Genomic DNA, 19,729 nt, shown 5'->3' on the forward strand with positions numbered 1-19,729 from the left:
CTTTACCTTTACCTTAAATGCTATTAACCAATCAGAATTTACTGTTCTCCCAAAAACCACCATTTACAGGCAACAAAATTAAATCCCAGCTTTATATATTGTCCCTTGATCTGAATATTTTAAAAGGCTTTCCACATGTTACCTCCTTGTTGTCGCTGCTGTGGCAGCCAAATAATATATTTTAAAGATTTTTGTCATGAGTAGTGTTCTATCATGACACATGGAAGAACTTCCATCATCTAGTGATTCTAAATTCTTTTCAAACTGTCCTATCTTTTAAATAACTAAAACAGAACATTCTACATCTCTTAAACTGAAATTATCTGATTCTTGAAAAATTTACATAGTTGTGCTGTTAACACAGGACACTCTTGTGTTGGAACTGCTAATTTTTCTGACCATCTCCCACTCTGAGCTTCCTTCAAGAGGTGCATATTCAATAGATCAGTGGGCTCAATAGATCATCTTGGTCAGTTTCCAGTTCTTACAGTTCTTACCAGTTCTTACAAGCTATAAAGTCTTCTTACTTTTTTAAATTGAATTTCAGCCTGTATCATCTGACTTAGGTGAGGGTGCCGCCCCTTAAAGGGGAAAGCTTTTAAAATAGAAGGTATCTGGAGCCCATCTCTACAATGCCTTAATTACAGTCATTGCCTTGTTGTTGATTTCTGAATGGGGATATGATTAGACTTGTCAACTTTGGTCATCCCTAGATTATCACTAGAGGAGAAATGAGACCATCTTAATCTGTATGTGGCAGATTTGCTAGAAAGAGGTGCCCTCGTGTCTCACGTCAACATTTAGAGCATGTTGAAGTAGTGGTACTGTTGCCATACATTCAAGATGTTCACATTATTGTGGAGAACACCTGGAAGGTCTCATAAGTGCTTAGATACCACTATCTTTGTTTCATCTTCTGCACTTTGATAATGTATATCTTGTATTATTGCCAAATATTTGCTTAGGAGCAATAACTACTTCCTTCTCTTTGTTATTTCTGGCATGTGCTGATTATTTTTTCCCTATCTTTCTGAACCTGTTAATTTCTGGCAATGTTTCTTTTTCACCATGCTGCTCTGTGGATTATAAAGGTGGGGATATCAGCAAACCATATTCATCCCTTTCCAGTTATTCAGTGCCCAACCACAGCACCTCAAATGAATCAGAGTATTGTAGTAGGACCTATGGACAGTGCCTGGCTGTCCCAAATGATTCAAGAAGGGCAATCAGCTATAAAAATGGCTGGCAAATGGCCCGCCAAAATGCAGAAGTTTGGAGCAGCACAGAAGAAACTTCCTCTCCCAAGCGGAAATCTCGAAGCTGTGATGACCTGCTAGCAGATGAACTCTGTAATTTTCCTGATCCTCAAAATAAGTCTGAAAGCATGGTGTCTCTCTTATGTGAGGAAGATTCCAAAAGTGGGTCCTCACTTACCTGGGCCTCCCCGTATTCTGAGAGCCGAGGTTCCAGTAGGTCAAGAGTTCGTCATCGATCAGCACACGATGCCCCTGGATTCCTCAAAATGTATAAAAGAATGCACCGCATCAATCGTAAAGACTTGCTCAATTCTGAGGTGATATGTTCTGTGAAGTCCAGGGTACTGCAATATGAAAAAGAGCAACACAGAGCCCTTTTGCAAGGCTGGAAGGAATCCTCCACTGAGGAAGTGCCCAGAGATATGGTGCCCAACAGAATATCTGAATTTGAAAAGCTAATTCAGAAGTCCAAATCAATGCCAAATTTAGGTGATGAAGCACTGTCCACAATGACCCTCCTTGAACCTCCTAAGAATGGTTTATGCTCAAAGAGGCGGTTTTCTATTGAGTCCTTGCTGGAGGAGGAAAATCAAAGTAGGCATCCTGCTCAGGTACAAAGGAACTGCAAATCTAAAACTCTGGTGCCAATTCATATCGAAGTGACCAGTGAGGAACCACAAAGATCTCAATTGGAATATTCGGACAGTGACCAAGATGGGGTTGTCTCTGACCTCAGTGACTTCATACAGATAGAAGGCTCATCTTTTTGTAGCGAAAGTGATTTTGATCACTTTTCTTTTACGTCTTCTGAAAGTTTTTATGGGTCAGGCCACCACCATCATCACCATCATCATCATCACCACCATCACAAACATCTTATCAGCTCCTGCAAGGGGAGATGCCCGGCATCCTATACACGCTTCACTACAATGCTGAAACATGAAAGAGCTAAACAGGAGACGACTCCCGAAGACCCTAGAAGACAAGACTCTGACCCTGGCCTCTCTAAGATAGCATTCCTAGTCAGCCCAGTGCCTTTCCGGAGGAAAAAACCCACAGTCCCCCCAAAAAAGGCTGAAAAGACTAAATGCAAATCTTCCGTCTTTGAAGCCCTGGACTCTGCTCTGAAAGATATTTGTGACCAAATCAAAGCGGAAAAAAGGAGGGGGAGTCTGCCTGATAACAGTATACTGCACAGACTTATTTCTGAGCTGCTTCCAGACATTCCTGAAAGGAATTCTTCCCTTAAAGCTCTTAGAAAGAGCCCCATTCACGAGCCTTTTCACCCACTGCCTCAAGATGGTGCTATTCGTTGTCCATTGTATGAATGTGGAAGGTTACCTCATAGTGCCTCTTACCAAGACATGGACCCAATGAACAACGGCAGCCAAGAAAGCAATAGTGTACTCAGTTTCCAAGGTGGATTTCCTCCTTTTTCTCTTTATGCTTGTGATTTGAATCATCTATTCATATCTCATATCACTTTCAGTTCATTGGCATTGCATTTATATGGTGTATTTTTACAGATTACAAATTAAGTGTTCCTTGTTTAAGGTGTCACAGAAGAGCAGGAGGGTCAGGGATGAGAAATACAAAGCTGTGTAAAGGCGAAATATATACTATGATGATGATAAAATGTAATCTTCAGGCCACCAACAAAGGGAAATATTTAACCTTTGTTAAATGTTAATAACATGACAGCCAAAGATGAGAGTAACTCATAATGGATATTGAGGTCACACACTTTGGGTAGAAAACCTACCACCAATGACTTAATGTGCATATTTAGAGATGATAAAGAATACACTAAGTCTGTTATTAGGGAATAGCTTTCACAATAAAACTTATAATACTATATTGTGAAATAATAGCATTGAACAACTGGAGAAATTCTCTCTCTCTCTCTCTCTCTCTCTCTCCCCCCCCCCCCCCCCAATCAATTCTGGCTAGTTTTAGAAAATAGTATTCAACTAGGGAGGAAAAGTATGTTTAGTTTCCCTCCCTGAAATATTTTTTGTGGTTAGACCATTTGGCCCACCAAAACAAAATATTCACTGCTATACATTTCTGATGGAGGCAAAGCAAATTCTCTTTTACCAATTTTGAAATGCCTCCAATGAACAAAGAGGAAACAAAATCCCAAGGGACTAAAGTAAGTCTTAGTGCAACCCCATGTTATGTCATATGCATAGACTGCCGGCATGACTGCCTTGTTCTTTTATTCACTATGTTTATTTTCAAATGAGAACTGATCTGAATGCAAATTAGCCTGTAATAATAGCTCAGACTGTTACTCTGAAACATTCAGCTTTCCACTGTGCCCTCTCCGTCCTACCTCCATAAGGCAAAATAGAGCATGTGACCAATTGTATTATGGCACTCATTCAGCTTCCCACACAGGGATGAGGTTTGTATAATAAACTTGTTTGAAGCATTCCAGGTGTTTCCAGAGTTTTAGGTCACAGATTACATCTTCAGATTTGGCTTCTGCAATGAAATATGGATCCAGTGGTATCACCACAAATTAATAATTAGCCTGTCCATATCCCAAATGATGTTATGTTTGCTGGAGATGACATAAGTAGGAGCAGTTGTCTGAAAGTCCTGGACAAAGAGGGTTATTTTATTTAGTATCTAGGATTTCTTCAGTCTCGAAGCATACACTTTGCTTGATTTTTCAGAAATTTTTAAGCATAACATTTTGTTCCTAAAACAGTGTCCTATAATGAATAAGCAGCAGGATCCCAATATGTTTACTCAGAAGTAAGCTGCACTGAGTTCAATTGTGTCTAGTAAGCATGCTCAGGATTTCATTCATAGGGCATCTGCAACCATTATCCCGCTCACAGGAGTGTCTCAAATAAAGAATTTCCTTTTGACAATGCCAAGGCTTGAAGTTTTGTGTGCAGGTCCAGAATTCCTTCAATTAAAAAAAGAATGCATATTAATGGATACTCCTGAAAAATGCCTGGTTCATCATCCTGTTTTTGTGGCATGTTTTTGACACATCCCCCCGCATGAAGTTACATGTTTAACATTTTGTGATTCATGGCAATGTTTTTGTACCCTTTGCATCATCACTGTATCATATATCTGTTGCTGTAGTTGCTCCAGCCGCTGCAATATACATTAGAATTAGGGAAGAAGTGCTGTCCCATTTTGCTCTTTAATTGTTTGAAACCAAATCATTTTAGTAGTAGCAACTTCCACAGTTCCATCTTTAGGCTTCTGTTTGGTCTTTTGTTGCTGCTGTTTTGCCTCATGCTGATGTTTTACATATCCTTTAGAGGTAGCATCCCTTCAAATAAAACACAGCAGCTTTCCTTTTCATGAAGCATAATTTCACAAAATCGCATTTTATTTTCAGTAGACCAGGGGTCTCCTGGAAACTACTCTTCTACTTTCACTGATGCACGTCGATGTACTCCAAAGGAAAGAAGAGGAACTCCAGAGAAAGAGGTAGTTAAATAAAAAATGTTTAATGTGCAAGCATTTAAAGCCATAAGAGATCCTTTGAAACAATGTTCTCAAGACATTCACAAGGAATTATATAGGACTAGGGGCCAAGCCCGTTGCATTCAGGAATACAACAGGTGCTAGATTTGGGGGGTGGAGGAGAACTCTGTGAATGGCCTCTCCCTCCCCCCAGGACCTGGAAAAGCTGCAGGCAGCTGTTAGGGAACTCACTGGCAGGGGCAGCTCTCATGCAGCAGGCTCTGCAGCCTCCGAGCCCCAGAGGGAAGTGGAAGGAAGAGGGGGTGGTCAGGGGTGGGGGACAGAAGGCTGTTGGCTGGCCACTGGACAGATAAGCAAGCCGGTTGGAGGAGGAGGCACTCAGGGGTGTGAGTAAAACATGCTCCTCCTCCAAGGCCTTACCAAAAATATTGAGTTATTTGTTAACTCAGGTGTTACGAGTCGGTATTTTCCTAGTAAAAGGAGTGGAATAGGAATTCAGACAGCAGGCAGGGGAAAGGAATATGGAAAAAGAATCTGAGCTACCTAAGTGGCTTTGTTACTATCTTTGGATGCAGTTTTCATCCAAAGTAACCCATTTTTCACATCAGTAGGACAAGCCAAGAGAGTTGAGTTTGGGGGATTTGAATCCTACTTCCTGTTCATACTACATCACCATTCCACTTGGAGAGCATGGTATTAGAAGAGTGTTTGAGATTATGTTCAAAAAAATGATATCCTTTCCTGGACTACATACAAATTTATACAGTACGTTAAGAATTCTCCTCAGTAAAGCATATAGATAGATATAATTGGGAACATAGAGCTAAAAGATAATGAAATACTAGGGATCCATTCCGTTAGCAAGCTATTTCCTCTATACTCACCTGTGTTTATAAATATTTGCCAGCTGAGGCTGAAGGGGGAAATTTCATGAAAGTTTATCCCACAGTCTACCTTATTTGCTTTATTTGTCTAAGGCAGGGGTAGTCAAACTGCGGCCCTCCAGATGTCCATGGACTACAATTCCCATGAATTGTAGCGAATGCTGGCAGGGACTCTTGGGAATTGTAGTCCATGGACATCTGGAGGGCCGCAGTTTGACTACCCCTGAGGGATGTTATTAATCAGTTGCACTCCCACGGCCTTCAAAGGCCAGGTTTACCTGAACATGACTCTCATGTTGTTGTCTGAATGCTCAAGGCAATTGAGGGATCTGTAGTAAAGGGATCAGTCTTACCGTACAATCCCGTACGAGTACTTGGCAGCTAGTCTGTAGTGCTTTGCCATGAGGATACAGACTTTGAGAATTCAAACATTCAAAGATCTTTTTACAGAAAATTAAATTAGGCTGTGTGAGGTGGCTTTTACAAAATATCCTCGAGAACATTTTTCATTATATGAACAAATAAATTTAAGCCAACCTTTACTCTCTGTGTGACAAAGCTAAAAATGTACTATGAGTCTTTATGGTATCAATGTAGTAAACTAACATTATTGTAAGCTGCCTTGAACCATGAGGAAAGTGGGATATAGATGTTTTAATAAATGAATATATATTTACTTAGTGGTTCAAATATATATATATATATATATATATATATTTGAACCACTAAGTAAATATATATATAGTCAAGTTAAGTCAAGTCAAACTTTATTGCACTAGATCATAGGCCATCACAAGATCCGACATAGAATAAAATTGTTCAATACAGTGGATTAGTTCAAAACAAAAAGATGTATCACAGCTATCAACTAAACAGAGTAAAAAATTACATTTAACCCATACATTCTGCTCATTAGATATTTAGAAAGTCCACAGTATTTGCTACAAGGCCAGCTCAAATCTTTCTTGCGGCCAATCAAAGGTGTCACAAATGGATCTGCATCCGAAAGCAAATTCCTTAATTTATCATGAGCTGAAGAAAATGTCCCTGGAATAATTTTATTTAGAAATTTCCTCCTTGGATCTGTGTGATGTGGACATTCCAGTAGATAGTGTGGAAATCTTCAACTACTGGGTTCCCACAAATAGAGAGATGTTGTAAAAGAGGAATTTGAACATATCTCCCGGTCAAAACAAAAGAGAGCATTGACTGAAATCTCAGGGCCGAAAATGCTACCCTTAGCTTGCTCACGTTTATATTAACCAGATACAGGACTCCGCTGTGATCTTTTTTAAGGGTCTTAAACCATGGAGCACACCTGGAATGCACAATTAAAGATCTATCAATTTTTGCATCCTGGAGGAAAACTCACTCTCTTAGGACTGTATTATTGCCTAGTTCTGCTAATAAATCATCTGGGATAGTGTAATGTGAAATAATACCATCTGTGAAGGCAGAAAGTGGCCCTTTAACTTCTGTGGCAGTTAAAGCACTGATAGCTAAAAAAAAGTCTGTAGTAGACAGTATATTTTTCTTCCACCATTTTAGCAGGACTAGTTGAGCGCGGGCCCTAAAAGAAGGAAGTCCAAACTCTGCCTGCATCAAAGCAGCCAGGGCCTCTTTGGGAAAAGCTAAGACATGTCTCATAATGGTGTTCTGAATGGATTCTAAGCCACTGAGTGCTTGCTCCTTCCTACCCCAAACTTTGATGCCATATAGTAAGCTGAGGGTGATTTTGTTTGTAAACAGTTTGATAGCCGAGTCTATGAGGCATTCCCCTTTGTATGGTAAAATCTCATGATTGTCCCCAAGGTCTTTATTGCTGAGGCTTTTAGGGATGCTAGGTGGGCATTCCATGACAGGGTCTCAAAGAATGTAACTCCTAAGTACTTAAATGATTTACATTGTTCGATTTGGGTGCCTTGTATGCTCCAAGTTAATCTTTTTGGTTTTCTTTTAAAGACAATGACTTTTGTTTTTTGGTAGTTAATGATTAGAGCTTCCTCCCTACAGTAATCACCCAATCAATCCAGCAGCCTACTTAGTCCGACTCTGGTCAGAGAGAAAAGGGCCATATCATCTGCATAGAACAAGACGCAAGTTTTCTGCTGGCCTGTAGAGGGTGCCACAAATTATGCACCAACTAGTCTCTGCAATATATCATTCATAAACAATTTAAAGGACAACGGAGCCAGAACACATCCTTGCTTGACAAATATATATATAGAAAACACTAGTACTTAAATGGAATCCATATACTTATTCCAGATTTTAAAAATTAATTTATTTTTCTTCTTTTCAGAGACTGCCAGCTAAAGCAGTATATGATTTTAAGGCTCAGACCTCTAAGTAAGTATTTGTGACCATTCATTGTTTGGGGATGGAGGAATCATTACTCATTCTAGAGAAAATTTTGTAGGAAAAAAAGTCCACATACATTGCCTTTAACCGATGCAAATGTGTATGTCTCTTTTTTTGCTGTATTTGACCCATTGTTGTTGATCGTATTCCATTTTGTTCTTCTATGATATTAAAATGTTCAATAACATCTCTGGAAATTTATGTCCACAGTATTTAACTACCAAGTGGTACACAGGCTAATTCTTACATTGCAGCTAAACAAACATATCCAAGTCTTATACAAGAGGCATAAGAAGTGGAGATTCATTACACATATGTTTAGCGGAGATCATAAGCACATATAAGGGACATTAGTTCATATAGAGGCTTGGTCCTACAGATAAATTTGTTATTCTTCAGTTTTGAAGATTTAAAAAAATGGCAAGTCAGAAATAGGGAGTTATGGGGAACCCATCTGTATAGAGTTGAACAAGTTTGTCTGATTACTGTGCTGTCTGTTGACAATGTATTAGTTTGTTGGTCATGAATTCTCACATAAGGCATGATAAATTACACAAAATCTTTTAAAATTCTGTTGGTTTTCACACTGAAGTTTTTGGAAGTGCAATATTCGGAAAACAATTTTACAGAGTATTTTCACATATAACACCATTCAGGCTTCTTTAGCTATTTGTATATGTCTGTTTAAAGCTGCTAAGGTGGAATACAAATACAGGAAAAGCCTTTTTTCATTTTAATCAATGTTAGACTGGGTCCAAAATATGAGTTTGGTTTTAAAGGTGCTGGTTGCTTCACAGAAGGGTTCTGTCCTTGATCATAGATTACCTCTCATGAATCTATGGCTTCTCTGGATCTAGTCCCAAAGTTTGGATCCAGTCTGTGGTATTTATGTTCTTGTTATAGACCTGCAGAATTTAAAAAGTCAACTGGAACCAATTTAGCAAAGGGGATCTGTGTGATTCAGGAGGTTGTTCAGTGTATATCACTTAATGCAGGGGTGTCAAACATATGGCTCATAGGCTGGAACTAGCCCATCCAGGCTCTTATCCAACCCATAAGCAACTGTTAATTACCTTTATAGCCAGGTGACAGAGGCTGTGCTTTATGTCCCTGTATACTGTATCCCACTTCTAATGAGTAACAGGTGGTGAATGGGGAGGGTGAGGATCAGGGAGATACTTTATAGAAATACCATAAGACTGTCAGTGTTTTAATAATGTTTGTATTTTGAGTAAAAATTGTCATTAATTGGGTTTGCCTGTGTCGTTTAGAAAGATTATATCCCATACCTGGCATTACATTTTATGTCAGATCCAAGCCTCGTAACAAATGAATTTGATATCTCTGACTTAAAGGATCAATAGCTGTGAGCATAAATCCAATGGGCTTTGGAATGTGAACTGAAATATGACTGCCTCCTGTCTACACTAGGGGGTCCCCAATGTGGGTGTTTGTGGATGCTGTGGTGGAGGCTGACACCTTTCCTGTTCCGATTGGCCACTGGAGAGCTGATTGGCTGTACAGATTTTATCAAACATTGCTTTGGTGGGAGCAGACACCACAGCACAAGGAGTTTCCCTGGGTGACTGAAGGTCAACTGTGTGTATGCCAGAAAACATTTTTAAACAATATGTTCATTTAAAAAAAGATATCCTGTTAAGTAGCGCTTTTACCTGAAACGCTGAAGACTTACTATTTGAGTTATGCATTCCTCACTCCCTGACATTTTGTGGTTGGCTCCACCTGCCCTGGCAGCCATTAACCACCACCCTATGTCAGAATTCAGAAGGTGCCCACAGTCTCAAAATGTTGGGGAGGCCTGACCTACACTGCGTAGCTTCTGACTGGACGGACAATTAAATGAGCAGCCCTGTCCGCAGTCTGATGAGGATAGCTACATGTAAGCACCTTTGTGTCTTTGAGGAGAGGACCCAGAACTGGAAAAATCAATTGAGCTTATCAAATTACAAGAGTGTTTCAGTAGTATTAGAAGTCTTGTCTGTTGTTCCCCCCCCCCAAAAAAATGGCATATAGGGGATCCAAAGCAGAAAGCTTCGTATGGTTAATGTGTTGAATTAAGATGCCACTGTTAATCCATGTGCTCCAGGGTATCCCTCTGCTTACCAATTAGTTGTATGTTACATCCATGATGCTCCCGGATTCCAAAGAACTGCTACATTTTATATTATCAAGTAAAGATAGATATGTATTGATCAGGAGTGGTTTAAGGATTTGCAGGGCCCCAGCAGAGTACAATTGCGATGGGAGCAGCCATGCGGGGCCCCTGGAAGCATGGATAAACTGGCCCTGGTATTGACTGTACTCGGATGTCACAAAAATCTCAGCCTCCAGCTGACCATGACTGTTTATTTCAGAGAACTATCCTTTAAGAAAGGAGATACTGTCTATATCCTCAGGAAAGTGGATCAAAACTGGTATGAAGGCGAGCACTATGGAAGAGTTGGAATTTTTCCTATTTCTTATGTTGAGGTATGTATTTGGGTTTTTTTCCCTTTCCATGTTGGTGTGCACATATTACATAGACTGATCAAGGCTGTTATCCTTGCAGAAACTCACTCCCCCTGAAAAAGCACAGCCAGCAAGGCCGCCGCCCCCAGCACACATTGGAGAGATTGGAGAAGCTGTTGCCAAATATAATTTCAATGCAGATACAAACGTGGAATTGTCACTGAGAAAGGTAATTGCTAATGGACTCTTTGTCATGTGGGCATTTTTTTCAATTTGAAAACCAAGATTACCTGAAGCAGTGAAGCAAGTCATGAAGCAAGTTATGACATCTGTCTCATTCAAAACTCCATATTCTCTATATGGTATCCAAGGCTGAATCTGCACTTACTTTCTTTATTCCATTGTGGATCCTGCTGAATCCAGATCGATTTGAACTCGGGTCTTCCTCCCCCACTCCCCATTGAAACAGAAAAGTGTTCTGCATGTGGTTAGGGAAGCTCAGAAGCCCAGCAGGAGCCTCTTTCTTTCTTTTCTTGAATGAGGTGGGAGGGGGAGGATTGGAGACAGCAGAGGAGAGAGAGAAAAACAAGAGGCAAATCTCTACTGAGAGAAGTTTAGGCTTCTGGAGCTTCTGCTGAGTAAAGTTAGGACTTCCCCTTTAAGACAAGTTAGGGCTTTCCCACCTGGAAACTGGAACTGACGCCATGGCCAATCAGGGCTTCTCTACCATGGAGTTCAGGAACAAATTTGAAATGGCAGAGCTCCGCATGCTTTCTCATGCTTTCTCAATCCGATTCTTCAAATATTGAGGGTTATATTCACTCTAGGATATTGCAGGATAAAGGTAGGGTCACTCCGGATCAATCATGCTTGTTGCAGAGGGAAATTTAAATCAGACAAAATCAAAATGGAAATCTCATTAAGTAGAGATGGCAGGGACTGAATCAACCTGGGATTGGAATAAAAGCTCTGTGCAGATTCAGCCCAAGTTTCAAGCCAGTTGAAACCTTTTCATGATATCTTACAGATCTTCCTGCATGTTGATTCCTTAAGTTGATATGTCCGTATTTTACTCCTTTATGGCTAAGTTTACTTTGCATTTTTATCATTGCAATTTCACTTCAGTATTTGTACTGCATTTTACTATTGTTATAACTGTATTGTATGATGTTAATGCTTGTGGCTATAACAAGAATAACATTCACTGAGGACCTAACTACACAGTCCAGAGTTCCCAGATTATGTCTGGGTCACCATAAAGACTTTAGGATAGACATAAGTTGTGAAACTCCACTGGGAATTCAGTTCACAGGTGTACAGGGGCCTGCTTTTGATCAGGACCATGGCAGACTAGGGGGAGAGAGTGCTTATGCCTTTCTACCCATGCCAGTTTCCTGATTGGAAATGGCATATTAAGAAAAATTTAGTCTACATTCAGCCCATTATTCTCGCTCTCACTGCTCCCCAAAATCTGTCTACCTTTGGTTACTCAACAAAGCCAGCCATTCCTTTTCAGGTTTCAGCCCCCCATTTATTGCCAGATGAATGTGAAGATAATAAATTAATAACAAAATAACTGAAAGATGAGAAATAGCTAAATTTCAAAGGTGCCTGCAGCCTCAAAAAAGGTGCTTTAAAATAGCCTCGTGGCGACCACTATTACTGCAGAGGAAGCTGAGAGTTTGTGTCTAAATCCACTTAGTGAGCTTATGGCTGAGATGCAACTTGAACTTGAGGCTTCCTGGCCTGGAGATTTCAGTGTTAGCCATCACATCATTCCTCGCCTTCACAAGGGATTAAGATTTATGCTGAAATGTGATGTCATATATAGAATTAACATTTGTCAACAGTGAAGGAATTTTGGTAATACCTTGCAGGGAGACAAACTGATTCTCCTCAGACGGGTTGATCAGAACTGGTACGAAGGAAAACTACCAGGAACCAACAGGCAAGGCATCTTTCCTGTGTCCTATGTAGAAATCGTCAAAAAGAACACAGCCAAAGGGGCTGAGGATTATCCCGTCCCTCCGATACCCCAGAGTTACTCCAGTGACAGAATACACCATTTAGGTTCAGCTAAGGTAAGGAAATTCCCACCCCCTCCCCTTTTCACCAGGTCCAGAATTTGTCGTCATGCAAATGTAAAATAAAAATAAAATTAGTCTGTATTTGTTCATCACCATTTTTGAGAAATTTATGCTCCACCCCCACCCCACACACACTGGTAAGGAACTCACAAGGTTTATCAAAATATGTTGGTTCTCTTTCATTTGGCCACTGTCACCCTCCAGCCTGCTGCTGCATTCTGATGTAGCATGATAAGTGTAGCAGCAGTGTTTGTTTTAAGTCTTCATGCTTTTATCACAAGACTGTCTACCATGCTTTCCTTAGTTCTTTACTTTCTCAAACTTCCTTTTTCTAAGCAAATAGTATTTATGTGGGGATATGTGTGTGCATGAGTGTGTATGACTACATAATAACACTAGCAAATTATACACAGAAATCTACCACATATTCTTAAATAATTTCTCCAACATTTTTTAAGTATAAAGGTTTCAGTAGGATAAATTTGCTTTTGTGAGATTGCAAGTATCAGTAAACAAATGTTTCCTTCATTGAATGCCTGTCAATAAAGAGGGAATAAACTCTTTTCCCCCAAAACATTCCTTCAGTATGTTGTGCCTTTATGCATACATTCCATGGCTCAAGTGTATTATCTCTTCAGCATTGTCCACAATATTTTCATATTGATCTTTGAAATGATTCTAACAGAAAATGCTTTAGTAGATGGTAGCTTGTAATTCTGCAAAAGGGTATTCCTCTTTACCCCCTACTCCATGCTCAGCAAGTATGCCAAAAGATAGTTGAAGTCTACATGCTAAATATCTATATCAGTTTGGAGCATTGAAAGAATTATTGGTAACATTTTTAGGGCCATTCCATTATATCAGATGTTCTCTACACACGTCATCACGTCCTGTCTTTCTATTGTTCCCACCATCCATTCTGCAAGAAAGTTATATAAGCATTGTCTGCTTTAGTTATATATTGTGTGTAACTTTCAGGTGTAGATATTGCCTGCTCAGTTCTTGCCAGGGCTGTGCGCATGGGCCGCTTGTGTTCAGAGCAGGCGTAACATTCAGGTGCAACTTGAAGAACAGTAGGCCACCTGGAGTCCACCAGACTTTCCATTAGAAGAATGGCCACTATACTTGTGCCAGTCCAAAGCTGAAGAGAACCTTTCTACTAAACTGGAACCAAGCATTCAGTTCACTTCTCATTATTATCAGTAGCTGAAATACAAGAAATTTGAGATCACATAGATATATAACTACCCCTCTAATTACTCTGTAAAACACATTTTGCATTTGGGGTATATTTCTACTCAAAGCCAAATTCCAATGTATCTTGAGGTAGCAAAAGTCCCATAAAACTGTTTTCATTTGCGGTAGCAGAATTCATTTGTGTTTCACAGCTCTAAAGGCATGAATTACCAACCAGGACTTTCTGGAGCATTAGGGCTCCATGAGAGTTCCTCAGGGGCTCCCAGGCCTTTCCCCTATATCAAGCCATAATGGACTCAGCCACACTTTTGATCCAGTTCCAGGGCTCCTTGAAGCCTCAAAGATATTTCAGGGACTCCTCCACAATGAAAAGGTTGAAAAAGGCTTGCAGAGCTTGAAAACACATTTTGAAATGAGGTAGAATATTCCTTTTGTATTAATAGGGGGCCGGGACTTACCCAGGCCACCATTTGGCGGGTGCAGGGCGAGCAAGGAAGGGCACGGCATGGGCAGGCCCAGCAGCAAGTCTCCTCGTGTGCTCTGCTATGCAGCACGCGTGGCAAGAGGCGGGTCCAGAAGCATCTAATTATGACACTGCCTGGGTGCTTCCCCGCCTCTTTGCCAGGATGGTGGCAAGTTGCTCTCCCTCCCTCCCTGGTTAATGTTAGAAAATTCTGTTTTGTTGTATGTTTCATCACAGCGGGGTCTGCACTGGATAATGAGCCTGTTTAGTGGGGAGCCGATGTGCGATCGGTCTCCCCACAAGGGTTGGGGTCATCTATGAAGGGGTGGAAAGTCACGAGCAGGCTTGCCCGGCGGGGTAGGTTAATGCAGCTCGTTATTGACCAAGCGGCTGTGGGGGATGCCAAGGAGGTTTGCGCCCTTTGGCTCCCCCATCTGGGTCATCTCCCATCTTAGCAGGTCCACATAAGGAGACCCGTATCCCAGCAGGGATTAGTGATGGGCTTCTTATTAATGGATCTTGGGGCCGGCTGGCTGCTTAGGTTCAGCTCATTGTCCGCGTTGCGCCAACCCTCCTTCGGGAGACATGTTTTGTTAATAAATTCTGTGGCCTATTTTTAAGCCAAACAAAGAAATGCCGCATTCTTATTTTGCTAACACTGCCCTCCTGCCTGCCAATGCACCTTTCCCTTATGGATAGTGAATAACCATGCTTCCTTTCAAAGCTACATATATATTCTAATGGTTTGAACTAAAGTTTGAACCTAAGCTATTGGACAATAAACTTTTTTAAAGGGAAATGTTTTAAAACATATAAAATTAATGTCTATCATTTGTGTGTCTTGATTTTTTGTCCCCACAAATATCTCTCTGAGGTGAGATAAACATTCTCCACGTTCATTGGAAGGGCTTTTAGGTCATCACAAAGGGCTGCAGTTCCCCTAGCCACTTAAAATGGTTCCCTGGATTAGAATGTTTTAAAATTCTCTCTCTCTCTCTCTCTCTCTCTCTCTCTCTCTCTCTCTCTCTCTCTCTCTCTCTGTATATATATAAAAAATATATAACTAAGTGGCAAAATGTATAAATTTCAGCTTTTTTGTTTTGTTTGTATCCTGAGTTCATTTTTCTTTACAAAAAACAAACTGTAAGTGTTAAATGGTTGTACTTTGGGGACATTTTTTACAGCTGGCAATGCCCCAAGATAAAAATCTTATAGAACATTTTGCCAGAAAAAGGACAACCAGGGTAGGGAAACACATCTCCAAGAGTATTTATTCCCAGGGCTACAGAACTGCTCAACTTGAAGTTGATTTCAGTCATTCTAAAAATACTCAAGTTTCTTTCAAATGAAGGTTTAATATTGAGAATTAATAACAACATAAACTACATTTTCAGTATTTATTGAAGCAATGGATATCCACCGAAGCAATATACGTATGAATCTCACCTCTGCTGTTCTTGCAAAAGGACATTTATTTTACCAGAAGAAAACTTCAATCAATATTCCATATTGCAATATTATTCAGCCAATAATAATACTCAAAATAAATGGCTGTGTGGTATAGCTCTGTGTTTACAGTGATTGTCTTATAGTTTGCACTAAGAAGGATTTCAGTGTTGTATACCTTTAAACAACATGTAATTATTTGTCAACATGCTGTGGATTTTAATTTGCAAGATGCATTGGTTAGCTGCAGAGGCCTTAATAGACGTATGCAACTGTATATAAGATGTTTCTGTAAGGTTCCTGGGTCAAGAGACGGGAATGATTTAAAATTTGCACAACCTGAGATTGTCCAGTTAGGTTAATTTTCATTAGTATTTAAAAAGTAGCCCAATCTAAACTGCCTTTTCTCATTTGGATAGCTCAGCTCCACTCCGGTAATCACATCTGGGCTATTAGTCATAGTCTTACTAAAGGACAGTAAAGAACATTCCTGTCATGGATCAAATTCACTTCATGAAAGTGATTCAGATGTCTTGATGTTTGACATTTAAGCCCTAGGCAAGAAGCTGATACAGTTTTGCTTTTCATATATGCTACTTTCTGCTCTTCTGATTCATGTACTGATGATTTCAGAAATTTATGCTCAATGAAGTAACATCCTATGGATGGGATATGTCATTGAATTTTATTTTAGCTCTCATACATTTGCCCAGTGTTTTTCCCCCATTGTTTTAATTCCTATGTTTTCCCTTATTTCTCAAGTTGGATTCCAAAGCATCACCCCCTCTTCTCAGGTACCAGTACCAGTCCTCTCCTTGTCCAGAGTCTAAGAAAGGGAACCTTCAAGCTGTCACCAGTGAATGGCTTTCACTGACTCTTGGCTTTTCACCTTCAAATACTCCTCCTTCTCCTCCACCTTTTCCTCACAGCCTTCTTTCTGATTTAGAAGAACTGAACTCTTTAGTATTAACAGGCTCTCAGAATGTACCAAGGCCAACAGATAGTATCACTGCTCAAGTAAAACATGGCCATTTTGTTCCAATTTCTTCACAAAAGGCCACCCACTCTCTGCCTGAATCTCCTACTTCACCTCTGCCATTTTCCTCATCTATCTGTAAATCGCCGCCTCCAGCCACCCAGTCTCATGACAGAACACAGAAACCTGCAACTAATGGCCTAAACCTGAATGAAAGCAAATGTAGCAATTTCAGGGAGGTGAGAGGGTTCCCCACTGTCCAGGAAAGGAAAAGACTCACAGACACAACTTCAGAAGTGCATGAAATGGTGGACACTGCTCTTGTTCCCTCCAAAGAAGACACTTTATTCAGAACACTGACAGAGAAAGATGAACAAGAAGAGGAAATCTGTGAAGAGCTGCTGTCAATAATCCAAGGGGGCCAGTCAAAATGTAAAGATTCAGGCTTCTACAGACGTGCCCCTGATGTAACAGAACAACTGGCAAGGCTTCATATAGAGGAAGATCCAAGCCATGGCAATTTAGAGTCACCAGTCACAATTAAGAAACAGTCTGTGGTATCTTATGAAGGGGACAGTTCATCAGAAACTAAAAAAGAGGTATTTGAACTTCCTCAGATAAAGTCCTACATTTACATAATTAATTTAAATCTAATATTTTGCTTGTGTGCATTTCTGCATGTGTTTACCATGGAATTATAATATTCAGGAACACTAAAATCACACTAACACACAAACCCTTTCTTATTTCAAGTCCTTCCTTTTGATGTTAGGAAGAAATATCATTTGGAGCTACATATTACTCTTATTTAGTTATATATTCGTTCATTCCAGAACTTCTAGCTGCCATTAACCATGACTTTTGTGAGGAATACAAAACCATCATTGGCTTCCTCTTATAAGCCTTTGATGGAAAACCAGAAGCCATCAAATACAATTTCAAGAGTCATCACAGTAATTCCCAAATAGCACCAGTTTATATATAAGGTAAAGGTAAAGGTATCCCCTGTGCAAGCACTGGGTCATGTCTGACCCTTGGGGTGACGCCCTCCAGCGTTTTCATGGCATACTCAATATGGGGTGGTTTACCAGTGCCTTCCCCAGTCATTATTGTTTACCCCCCAGCAAGCTGGGTACTCATTTTACCGACCTCGGAAGGATGGAAGGCTGAGTCAACCTCTACTCAGCCTCACTGTTGCTTTCTGCTGTCTAGGGATGGTCATGAACTGAGAAAATGTGGTTCTGTTCATGGTTTGTGGTATGAACCATTGTGGATTTTAAGGTGCCAAATGAACTAGTTCAGTTCATGAAGTTCATAGCCCATTAAAACAGCACCCCAGCATCTAGAGACACCAAATTATCAGGAGATCTCTAGATTCTCCTCTACATACCCTCCAAAATTGGTGAGGATTTGGGTCCAAGCACCAGCATCCCAAAAAAGGGGCCCCCAGAAAAGTGCTTCCTGAGGAAGTTGCAGAAATGACTGGTGTAGGTTCGGGAGACATCAAACCTCTCCTGATGCTCTTCTACATGCCATCCATGTTATGTGCATATTGGATTAGGGGGCACATGTTCAATCAATAGAAATCTTTATTGGTGTGATAAAAGGGACAATAGAAATAATAAAATCATTACAGGCATGTAAAAGTCAAAGGACGACAATAAAATTAATAGAACCAATATACGAACATATAAATTATGGAAGTAAACTATTCTCATCTTTGAAGTTTAACTACACGCATCCTAATAGCAGCTGACAAAAACACTGCCACCCCCTCAGTCAATACCGGGTTCTGGCTGTCCATTAAAAACAGTACTTTATCCTGGTCAGAAGACCTGGCACAGCTAGTTAAAAAGGAGGATAAAAATTTGACTCTAATCCCTTCATAAAATGGACAATACAATAGAACATGCAAGACAGATTCAATACAATTCAATTCACATGGACAAATTCTATTTTCATAGGGAACATTATTGAATCTCCCACTTAGCAAGGCCGAGGGTAAAATATTTAACCTCGCTAACATAAAAGCTCTTCTCCATTGTGGATTAATTAACTGATAAAAATATAGGGCTGTAGACTCCAGTCTAGGTCGAATTCCTATACTAAGTGAGTAGGGGGTACATGTTATGGTCCCCCAAACAAGATGCCTCTAGGAAAATGCCTTCAGAGAAAATATCAAAGGCAGATTCAAAAATGTATAGAATGGACCCCTTTCAAGCTACACACCTCAAATTCACATAGAACCTCACCATGCTGCCCATTCCAGTACACCCTCTTCAAGTTGGGGGCAAATTACATTTTTGGCATCTTAAGCAAAGACCACATCTCAAGGGTGGCAGCATCTCATGTGGCCTTGACAGTGCTCCTCAACCCCAGAGAATCCTCCACCACCAGGTAAAGCATCTGTGCTAGGCAGACAATGCCCTTGAGGTGCACAGCCTTCAGTACTGCCAACATGTTGCTGCCAACATCTCTGGCTATGTAGCTCACCTACTCGCTCTGGCTACTCTTTATCACAACAGTGAAATTTTTCACCATGTGGTCTGCATCCACCTTTGCTCATGAGCAGAAACGCTTTGTAGCCTGGTGGCAGGACTGTCACGTCCAGGGCCTGGGCTGCACGCCGGCAGTCCAAACAGAGAGGTTCTCTGATTGCTACCAGTGAGTGATAAGGAAGAGGTAGCCATGCTGCTGGCTGCTGTAGAGGTCTGCCATGACATGCTCCCACAATGAGCACCCTCGGCATGCAGAGGTATTCACAATCAGGATGGGCGGGAGGGTATAAATGTGAATCCTCACAAGGCACCCAATAGTTAAGCTCCTCTGCTCAGCATGAGCAGAGACAGGAGGTGACTCTGAGCCCTGAACCCCACCAGGGGAGAGGTGTTCACAATCTGCTTTTAACAAATTCCCTGTCTCTCAGGGAACCACCAACACCCAGCTGAGAAGAGGGTATGGAGCTGAAAGGGTATATATAGCATTTTGATTCTATAGAGCAGAATGGGAACCCTGTTATTGGCAGCCAGCCAACATTTGGAGGGCCCCTATTGATGTTTCCAAGCCTGGACAATTCTTCCCCCCCCCCCTCCAAGTTGCTTTGAAGCTAGGTTAACATTTTTGAATGAGTGAAG

At 40.7% G+C, this 19,729-nt stretch overlaps 1 protein-coding gene across 50 annotated transcripts in view; it reads left to right on the forward strand.

Annotated features, from left to right (window-relative positions):
* Positions 1 to 19,729, forward strand: part of SORBS2 (sorbin and SH3 domain containing 2) — a 269,623-nt gene that overhangs the window by 237,229 nt on the left and 12,665 nt on the right. For 37 of the 50 annotated variants that reach the window (XM_077302175.1, XM_077302170.1, XM_077302181.1 and 34 more), the window contains 7 exons: positions 1,092 to 2,675; positions 4,624 to 4,715; positions 7,899 to 7,945; positions 10,333 to 10,447; positions 10,527 to 10,655; positions 12,304 to 12,507; positions 16,382 to 17,194. In XM_077302175.1, coding sequence (XP_077158290.1) covers positions 1,092 to 2,675; positions 4,624 to 4,715; positions 7,899 to 7,945; positions 10,333 to 10,447; positions 10,527 to 10,655; positions 12,304 to 12,507; positions 16,382 to 17,194 — 2,984 coding nt within the window. The remainder of the gene's footprint in view (positions 1 to 1,091; positions 2,676 to 4,623; positions 4,716 to 7,898; positions 7,946 to 10,332; positions 10,448 to 10,526; positions 10,656 to 12,303; positions 12,508 to 16,381; positions 17,195 to 19,729) is intronic. The other 13 variants (XM_077302220.1, XM_077302217.1, XM_077302195.1 and 10 more) reach the window with 6 other exon arrangements.

Source organism: Paroedura picta, chromosome 10 (genome assembly GCF_049243985.1).
Source record: "Paroedura picta isolate Pp20150507F chromosome 10, Ppicta_v3.0, whole genome shotgun sequence".
Lineage (NCBI taxonomy): Eukaryota > Metazoa > Chordata > Lepidosauria > Squamata > Gekkonidae > Paroedura > Paroedura picta.